Source organism: Oryctolagus cuniculus, chromosome 8 (genome assembly GCF_051225735.1).
Source record: "Oryctolagus cuniculus isolate XC-2025 breed Fujian yellow rabbit chromosome 8, ASM5122573v1, whole genome shotgun sequence".
NCBI lineage: Eukaryota > Metazoa > Chordata > Mammalia > Lagomorpha > Leporidae > Oryctolagus > Oryctolagus cuniculus.
The window spans coordinates 17664360-17674638 of record NC_142874.1 but is presented as its reverse complement, the minus strand read 5'-3'; the positions used below and the strand labels follow the sequence as shown (position 1 = coordinate 17674638).

Below are 10279 nucleotides of genomic sequence, written 5' to 3'. Positions count from 1 at the left end.
ATATGGGATGCCGGCACTGCAGGTGGCGGCTTTATCCACTATCCCACAGCGCTGGCCCCAGGAAATTTCATTTTTACTTCTACAAATAAGTAAACTATTGAAATGTTCAAGTAGCAACTGTGGACCTTAATGGTGGGAGAACAGAATAAATCTGGCACCAAGCTTCAGTAATTCCGTTGGTGTGTCTGCCATTGTAAAATGGTTGTGAAAAAGAGGACAGCTGGTCCCATGAGGACCGACATACAGAGAGGGAGCATAAGGACAGAGTTAGGAGTCTCAATCTAAAAGTCAAATGCCTTCTTATTTAATATTCCAAAACACTCATTGTATCCGCATATAATGTATCTGCATATAAATTCATTATTTTCTTTCCACCCAAAAGCATGTTGCTTTTCCTCTACATGTTTCTATTTTTTTCTTTTTTTCCCTTCTTTATCTTATTTTATTTATTTTTTAAGTTTTTTTTTAACTTTTATTTAATGAATATAAATTTCCAAAGTACAGCTTATGGATTACAATGGCTTCCCCACGATAACGTCCCTCCCACCCGCAACCCTCCCCTTTCCCACTCCCTCTCCCCTTCCATTCACATGAGGATTCTAAGATATCTCCATACTGACAATGATTTACTTCAGTTTACTTTATAATTACAAGTTTACTACTACACTAAATAAAAAATTTAACAAACAGTAAATAGAGAAACCACTGTTATTCAAATAGTATAGACAGGCACTATAATCAATAATCAAATCTCAAAATGTCACTTTTGCTATATACATCACTTCTTTTGTATTCTGTGTATCAGTAACCATAAGTCAGGGAAAATATATATTTTTCTTTTGGGGATGGGCTTATTTCACTAAGCATTTGGCTTCCAGTTGCAATCATTTTCTTTTACAAAAGACAGGATTTCATTCTTTTTTATGACTGAGTAGTATTCCATCGTGTATATATACCACATTTTTGTTATTCAGTAATCAGCTGCTGCTATAAACATAGAGGTATAGACAGCTCTTTCATATGCTGATTTCATTTCCTTTGATTCCCTCCAACAGTGTATTAGGGTACCTTTTTCATATATCCTCACCAGTATTTGTTATTTTTTTTTTTGTATGATAGTCATTCCAGCTGGGGTGAGGTGAAACCTCATTGTGGTTTTGATTTGCATTTCCCTGATGGCTAGTGATCCTGAGCATATTTTCATGTGTTTGTTGGTTATTTGTATTTCATCATTTCTGTCTGTTCATATTCTTAGCTCATTTCTTAACTGAATTGTTTGTTTTGTTATTGTTGATACTGGATATTAGTCCTTTATCAGATGTATAGTTTGCAAATATTTTCTGCCATTCCATAAGTTGCCTCTTCACTGTGGAGTGTTTCCTTTGTCATGTAGACGCCTCTTAGCTTGATGCAATCCCATTTGTCTATTTTTGCTTTTATTGCCTGTGAAGCTGGTTTCTTATCCAAGAAGTCTTTGCCTACGCCACTGTCTTGAAGTGTTTCCTCTCTGTTTGCCTCTAGTAATTTGATGGTTCTAAGGTTTAGATCACTGATCAATTGTCAGTTGATTTTGTATAGCGTGTAAGGTAGGGATTTAGTTTCATACTTTTGTATGGAAAAATCTGATTCTCCCAACACCATATGCTTTCTTCAGGGAGTGATTTTAGCCCATTTGTCAAAGATTAGTTGGTTGTGTATGTGTGGATTAATTTCTGGGGTTCTAATTTTTTCCATTGTTCCACATGTCAGTACCAGACTGTTCTGAATAACTGATCTGTAGTATGCACTGAAATTCTGAATTATGATGCTTCCACCTTTATTTTTATTGTCTTGAGATCTTTAATGAATGAAATCTGTTTGTGGCCTTATATTATGGTAGTAATGTTATTTTTAAATTTCAGTATATGTAGTCTCACATCTAATTTTCCTGTTATAATAATAGTCACAAAATATGAATTAATCAGTAATTTCTGAAAATTTTCATTTTTGAAATCACTGTTTAATCTGATTTAATATTTTGTAATCTACTTAGTTTAGGAATAATTGTATTTGTGTTTTAGATATATATGCATCAATAACACCAAGGTAAATGAAATTATTATTCCATATTATTTTAAAGAAAAATGCAAAGTCTAAATACACTTGATCTTAGCCAAAAGGCTGAGAAGTGATAGAGAAGAGTAAATAAAAGAACTTAAAAATCATGAAAAAATGTGTGTAGGAGGAGAAAAAACTCACACTAATTATTCTGTGATGTATCTTTACCCATAGGTCAAATGGTTTGCTATTCCTCTTTATCTTTGTCTTAATTTTGCTGACCTCTGGCTTTGAGCTAAAAATGCTGGAATAACAAGAAGGCAGTCTCTTTTGTTTTATTCATTGAACACACTTAAGGCTATTTTGGGAATAGATCTATCAGAAGTGTAAAGAGATCCTTATTTCTTGGGGTGGGAGACACATGCACATCTTTACCATTAGCAGTTGAGATTGACAGTATGATTTGCAAGGCAAATGTAAATGTATTCAAAGGTGGAGAGTTACAGAACGATAGCACTGCAAATGATGACCATTGGATTATTTTGTAAAAGGTTTATTTATTTATTTATTTAAAAGGTAGAGTTAGAGGATGAGACATAATGAGAGATCTTCCATCTGCTGAGTCACTCCCCAAAGGCTGCCTTGTCCAGGGCTGGACCAGACTAAATCCAGGTGCCTGGAGCTTTTTCTGGGTCTCACATGTGGATGACAGTGGCTCAGTCACCACAGTGTTTCCCCTGATAGTTGGATTATTTGAACTGGTCACGCCTTTAGTACAAGATTTCTTGTGGCATCTCCAAAAGCTTCAGTGCACTGGTTTAAAAACTCTGCTGTACATCACATGTATTTTTATGATACTTGCCAACTACTTAAAATGGTGACTTTCATAAATATGACTGTTTCTGTGACATTTAACTTGTCATATTCACAGTCTCAGGTTTTTTATTATTTCATTTCTGCCTAAACATGTATCTTTATCTCTTGGTTAAAATAGTACCCGAATTACAAAATAACTGTTTGCATGACTTTAGGCAAATTGGCATTTGATTATTATAAATAATGGATTGTAGTCTCAGCTGTAGAACGGCATTATTGGAACAAAATTTGGTGGAAATTACATTGAAATCTGCAGACAGGTCGTGGCACTTAAGAGTAGGTAAACTACAGCACACAGCGCAGTAATTTGTTTGGATTAGCCCAAGAAGCTAGTCCTAATAATGGTTGTAAAATTATAAAGCAGCATTCAGTACTCTCATTTCATGCTATGTATTTAATACTGAAGTCAAGACATATTGAGTTGACCAAAAGATAAGTAAATTCTGTCCTGTAGATTAAGTAAGTGCATAAAGCTGAACTAAAGTGAGGAATAGTGTTTACACCCTGGGAGATTACATTCATAATATATGGAACTGAAATTGCCCTATAGAAGTCATGCATAAGTCATATCATTATTTGGCCTGATTCTGAGAATGTCCGCAGGTACTTTTTTTTTTTAACTTTTATTTAATGAATATAAATTTCCAAAGTACAGCTTATGGAATAATTGATGCTTGTTTAAATCTAGTTCTTCTACTATACTACTAACATCGGGTACAGCATAAAATCACCAGGTGCAGTGCTAGATTTTAATTTTCAAAATGGGAGAAATAGCCCTACAGTAGTATTTATTATAGAAGAAATAATGTGAATTCTTTTATTATAATTGACAAAATGTGCTTTCAATATGCATGTTTATATGAGAATGCATTTTATATTAAATTCACTACACACATTTTAAAAATATGTCTACTAAGAAGTGTCCCTCTTACAAAAGAAGGCATGTATTCATTCTCAGCTATCTATTTCCTATGATGATCCAGAGATTCAGCTTAAGGAGTGCATTTGATATGTTAAGGAATCTGGGAAGTTCTGCATCACAGCCTTCATACTTCTTTTCTTAATACAAGCTGACTTTTAACACTTTTTGAAGAAATGAAATTAAAATGTATTAAATGTAAAGCATGTTGAAATCCATGTAAAACATTTTGAAATCCATGCATACTCTTCATAAGTATGTAGTTCCCATGAACTTTTTGAATATTTCTCTTATTTTATATAGACTTTATAGATGAGATCATTTATCATACTTTGTTTTATTAAATGACCAAGAAGGATGTCATCATCAGTATCCTCATTATCATAATGCAAAATAAATTTTAATCCATTAAAATACTTTAACAATGTACAGAAAAAGAATGAATACAATAGTTTTCATTTTCAAAGTTTTTTGTTATCTGATTCTTATAAGAATGCATTTTTATTTTCCCTCTCCTTCCTTTGCTGATTTTTATGTTTTTCTTCTAAGAACTTTCATTCTCTCTTCTCTTTTCCTTTCTCTCTCTGCTTCTCCAGTCATTATTCCCCAAGAATAAATTGCCAGTATCCGAATATATTTTTATTCGACTCAATTATTTCAAATTTTGATCAGAAGCCTTAATAAACTATGCATCAAGAGCTGAAATTAAGCTGTGTGATTATAGCTGGTGAGCCCAGGCACCCCGCAGTGGGTTGGCTTCTGTTGATGGGCTGTGTTTGGGATGAAGGGCCCTTCAGAATGCGATTCCAAGAGGATACGTTTTCTCTTGTGTCAACTGAAAGTTCCAGGGACTCTTTTAAATAATTTGGTTTTAAATCTATCGTATTTAAAATGAAATGGTGTCTTATATCAGCAGAATCACCGACTTTCTTCCTTTGCTTGTAGGTTAGCGTTGTGATTGTGGTCCCTGATGATGGTGAAATCAGCAAGCCAAGGATGCATTTGACCTTCTCTTGCTCTTTAGTATCTGCTAATTCTCTGTGACTTTGCTCTTCATAGCTGTTATCAGTTGTAATATTATATGTGTGCTGTGCCAGTAAAAATGCTTACATAAGAAATATATAGCAAAGATGTTTGTTGGGAATACTCTGTGGTATATCTGGTGACTAATGGAGGCCCTTGCCTTTTCACTGTAAGCATTTCCAGTTGTTCTTTAGAGTTTTAAATTTTTTAACCTATGGATTGAGTGCCATTGAAATCTAATAGGGCATCCTTGAACAACGTAAAGACCTAGATTTATTTTTAGGCAAGGAGTAGATAACATTGCATTTCTTTGAATATGTAGATATTCAAAGCTGCTCATCTCCTTTAAGCAGGATTTCAATCTATGAATCTCTTTTATACATTCTCCTTCGCATCTTTAATTTTTCTTTTTTCTTTTTTTAAAGCTTCATTTTATTTATTTGAAAGAGAAAAGGAGAGAGAGTCTTCCATCTGCTGGTCTACTTCCCAATTGGACACAATGACCGGGACTGGGCCAGGCTGAAGCCAGGAATCAGGTGCCCCCTCCAGGCCTCCACATGGATGTGGGGCCTCAGGACTTGGGCCGTCCTCTGCTGCCTTCCCAGGTGTATTAGCAGGGAGTTGGATGGAAGTGGAGCAGCCAGGACTCGAACTGGAGCAAGTCAGGGCTTTAACACACTGAGCCCCAGCACCGGCCCTGGGATGTTTTTGAAACCCAGCCACCATATCGTTGTTTGTTCTTTATGGCTGGAAGTTATTTCTGTGTCTGGAAATCGTTCTGGTTCTGTCTGCTTTGTGACTGGGTCCTCCAGGGGTGTCTGGTGCTGAGCTTCCTGCGGGGGTGGAACTTGAGTGGATTTTGCTCTCTTGAGTTTTGCTCTGTGGTTCTTGAACCAGACCTGCACCACCGTGGGGTCTATGTTCATTTTGGAGGCTACTTCTACCTGAAGGTCACGGTCCAGGTACGGGTTCTTACTGAACAAGATGTTCAAGTCTTCAAGCTGTTCATCAGTGGATACGGTTCTTTTCCTCTGTGATGTCTTGTTATATTTGCCTTGAAGGAAGTCCTCTGAGCCGGACATCTTTGTACTTCGACCCGGTCCCGTGTTCTGCTCCAGAGATGAGGACTGGAGCAGTTGTTTCTAAACTCACATGGCAGGAACACCTCCCTCCGGCAGTGCCTCGGATTCAGCAGGTGAGGCTTGGAGATTCTATACCCAAAGCTCCCAGGTGCTGACCCTCAGTGAGGAGGCCTGGGAGTGTTAACCATCAGGACTTCAGGCGATTCTTATTTTCTTTAGTGGCCTCAGTGAGCCTGGCATGATTCTCAGCACCAGCATATTTTAATTTATTTAATCCACTTAGCATGGTCTCATTTTAAGGAAGAGAAAGCCAACAAAACTTAATATTTGTTTGATCAGCACATGGCCGATGAACATGTTAATGAAGAGTGGTGTGACTTTCAGTACTCGTTCACAGTTTAGTTTGGAGAGCAGATCCTATTTCTTATCTGGCCAGATTATAAGAATAATACGGTAGGGGCCGGCGCTGTGGCTCTCTTGGTTAATCCTCCGCCTGCGGTGCCAGCATCTCATATGGGCGCTGGGTTCTAATCCGGTTGCTCCTCTTCCAGTCCAGCTCTTTGCTGTGGCCTGGGAAGGCAGTGGGGGATGGCCCAGGTGCTTGGGCCCTGCACTCGCATGGGAGACCAGGAGGAAGCACCTGGCCCCCGGCTTCAGATTGGCGCAGCGCCGGACATAGCGGCCATTTGGGAGGTGAACCAACGGAAAGGAAGACCTCTCTCTCTGTCTCTCTGTTTATCTGCGAAGCAGTCCCGGCCAGCCCGCGCGGCCGCCTTGTCCCTGGGGTCACTGTTTTCCAGCGTCTCTGCAGGACTGCTGGCTCTGGGCGCTCGCGAGTCGGCCCTGGTCACCAAGGCGTTCACCGGCGTGAACGTTCTGGTGCTGGGCGGCGTCACCGTCTCCGGCTTCATCAAGGGGGAGCTGCACAACTGGAGGCTCACGGAGCGGGACTACAGCCGCGCCGTGGCCATGGCCCTCAACAGCTCCGGCCACAACAGCTCCAGGTTAGCGGAGCAGGGGCGGGCGGAGCTGACCACATTAGCAGCGGCCCTCCTGGGCCACAGGGAGCCAGGACCTGCGGCTGTGGCCGCGTCCCCGTGGCTCTGGCTGAAGAACACCCCTCCCCCTCCCCCCCTGTCTCCACAGCCTGGGCCCTCTGGGCGCCGGGGGCTTCGTGCCTTTCGGCTTCGACGGGATTCTCCGGGGGACGGCCACGTGTTTCTTTGCCTTCATCGGCTTTGACTGCATCGCCACCACGGGTAACGCGGAAAGGGCCCCAGGGGCGGCCACCTCAGGGACGCGCGGGCTGGAGCCCCGGTGCCGCCGCTGGACCCGCGGGCTTCCCCCGCATCTTTAATTTTTCAAACAAGCAGTGAGTATTTGAATTAGGCTTCCTCATGTTTTAATTAAAGTCTACTGAGTAAATCCCACATTTTTGGAGCTAAGGGTGTCTTCTAGAAAGATCTAGAAGTAATAACAAATATATTTCCTTGTCCATAGGATAATCACATAAATACTTAAAGGTGTCTTTTAGCTGGGTTATAAGTCACATATTGTGTTAAACATACTATATACTGTATAATTTTCTTGTATTTTTCATGGTTATATACTCATTGTTTCCCTTATTTGTAGGATTTTTCTAAGAAAGATCTTTTTCCTTACAATTATAAGTATGCTCATAGTTTGGAGTAACATGTACAGTAAGTATAGAAAAGCACAGAAAATAAAATTTTCTATGATTTTATCCCACAGTGATAACTGTAGTTACCTAGGTTGGTACTTAAAGTTGTTATTATTTATTTCATCCATGTTGCCACAGGTTGGGTAGTTTTGCTGGGGACTACTTTTTGGAATCATATTTGTGAGCCCTGAGGGGCAGTGGGAGAAGCTGACCTCTGAACTCATAGCAGAAGTCTCAGTCACAGGAGGAACTGTGGAGTTAAAATGACTCTAAACAAGGAGTTTAAGAACACCAAATGGATTTCATCATAGTGCCATTTTGATATTCTTGTTTTCAAGAGTAAAATATACTTTTCTACGTTCATGATCCATTTCCGCGGATACTAATGGTAATTAAGAAAAGTCATGCACATAGCATTTTTTAAATATAGAAAGACAGAGGCAGAGAGAGAAAGAGAGATCTTCCACTTGCTGGTTCACTATGCAGATGGCTTCTGTGGCCAGGAGCTTCTTTTGGGCCTTCCATGCGGGTGCAGGGGCCCAAGAACTTGAACCATTCTCCACTGCTTATAGCAGAGAGCTGGATCGGAAGTGGAGCAGCCAGGTCTCCAACCAGTGCCCATATGAGGTGCCGGCACAGCAGGCATCGGCTTTCTGCGCTATGCCATAGCACCAGCCCTCGTAGAATATTTTAAAATGTAAAATAAGGGTAACCCAACACAAATGAACGTAAGATATGTTCTTTATTCAGCAACTTAGTAGATTTGTTGTCAGGAGCCTTACAAAGCTCATTAGGTGAGCTTAGGCATGGAAATAGGTAATTTATTGATAAAATATTATGTTTATCTTATTTAATCACTTTATTTAAATTACTTACACAAATTTATTCCACCTGGAGTTTATGTTTCTTTTTTTTCTGATAGAAAGCAATTAAAACATTAGAGTACTAGCTTCAAGCAATTCTATGGTTATGGAACTTTTGAGTATTTATTAATGAATTTAAAATTAATGAGCTGTAGATGTCTCACACTTAAATTTCCAGTAGTTGATTGTCACTCTCTTTACAACTTCACTTACCTTATAAGTACTAGCCCATGTTTTCACACACCATGAGGCATATAAATGAAAATTAAATTATAAATTTTATAGGCAATAATCATGTCTGTCTTTTATTATCATTTTTGATAGCCTTGAGTGTATTCCTAAATCTGTGACATTGAAATCAGTGAATTGATAAGGTTGTATACAGTTCTGTACATTCAGGTATATTTGGAACTTAAATGTGGGAGTTTTACCTTAAGGTAACACCTTAAGTCACACCCTTGTGAAATCCTCCCCCTTAGAAGTTTAGGGAAAATCTGTGACGTGCTTTCTGATGCTAAAATTTGAAAAAGGTGTTAAGATGCCATTCCCATGATTAGGCTCAGTTACATGGCAGGCTTTGTGGAATGATCACAATTATTTAAGACTACACTCTGGCAGGCTGCATGGTGAGGGTCTCCCACTGGCCTGGGGAGAGTAAACTGGAGTATGTGAGAAGGCCTTTGAGAGAACCATGTGACAGCTGCCAGATGTCTCTAGGAGCTGAGTGCACCTTAGTGATATGCAGTGAGATAATGAAGATCTCTGTACTACCATGACAAGGAAGTGAATTCTGCCAACAGCTGTGCAACCTTGGAAGAGAACTTGAGTTCAGAGGGGTGCAGCTTGATGTCAGTCTATTGGAATCCTGACTGGAGAACCTCACTAAGCTATGCCCATCCTGACGCGTGAGTACTGTGAGATAAATACCTGGGTATTATTTTAAGCTGTTAAGTTTGTGTTTAATGTGTTATATAATAATAGATAATTGATAAACCAAGGAAATTAGCTATAGCAGTTTTATAGAGCTTAAGAAGAAAAAGTAACAAAAGCACAAGCAACTGCATTGCAAAATAATAGGGGTGTTTTGATATATCCAGGTACAAGATTGCTCAGTCATTAAACATTCTATAATAATTCTTGTTTTTTTTAAGTTTTTTTTTAAAATTATTTGAGAGGTAGAGTTACAGATGGAGAGAGGGAGAGATAGAAAGAAAGGTCTTCCATCCACTGGGTCATACCCAAGTGGCTGCAGTGGCTGGAGCAGGCACCGCAGGTGGAGGCTTAGCCTACTAAGCCACAGCACCTACCGCTTTTGGTTTATTTTTATATGACTGAAAAGAGGTTGCAAACCATGTGCTCCATATAGAATATTTTTTTCATAGAAAATTGATAGGATATGCTAACATATTCTCCACTAAACATGGAGAATAGGTTAATGGTAATCTAAAATTCCTTTGGGAGGCACCTTAGCAAATCAATGCAATAGGAGGTTCCCTACCAGTATCCTTTCACAGAAGTGATAATTAGGCAGTCCTCTATGAACAAAAGTGCCTTTATGGGAGTTTTGAGATCCTGTGATCTGGCTCTAGGCTGCTTATCTGTGGTTCAGTAATAGTCCTGTCCACCCAGGAAACTAGCAGAAGGCACACCGGTCCATTGCCACTTGAAGCAGGCCTTCAGACTTCAGTCTTGGCTCTGGCCGTGAAACAGGCCTGCGACTCAGTTCCACAACATACAAGCTGTGGTCCAGGGTTAATGATACCAAGCTAGGAGTCCACCCAGTCTCTCCTCCTCCCAG

The 10279-nt window shown here is 39.6% G+C and overlaps 1 protein-coding gene and 1 long non-coding RNA gene across 2 annotated transcripts in view; one reads left to right on the top strand and one right to left on the bottom strand.

Annotated features, from left to right (window-relative positions):
* Positions 1-5679: 5679 nt before the first annotated feature.
* Positions 5680-5969, bottom strand: LOC149124854 (uncharacterized). Its single transcript, XR_016211620.1, has 2 exons — positions 5832-5969; positions 5680-5754 (listed from the first exon to the last, which is right to left on the bottom strand). It is a non-coding gene; the product is annotated as an uncharacterized LOC149124854 (long non-coding RNA).
* A 556-nt stretch (positions 5970-6525) lies between these two features.
* Positions 6526-10279, top strand: part of LOC127490203 (cationic amino acid transporter 3-like) — a 29056-nt gene continuing 25302 nt past the window's right edge. Inside the window, exons 1-3 of the mRNA XM_070047155.2 lie at positions 6526-6941; positions 7084-7309; positions 9282-9386. Of these exons, the coding sequence (XP_069903256.2) occupies positions 6526-6941; positions 7084-7294 (627 nt within the window). The 3' untranslated portion in view covers positions 7295-7309; positions 9282-9386. The remainder of the gene's footprint in view (positions 6942-7083; positions 7310-9281; positions 9387-10279) is intronic.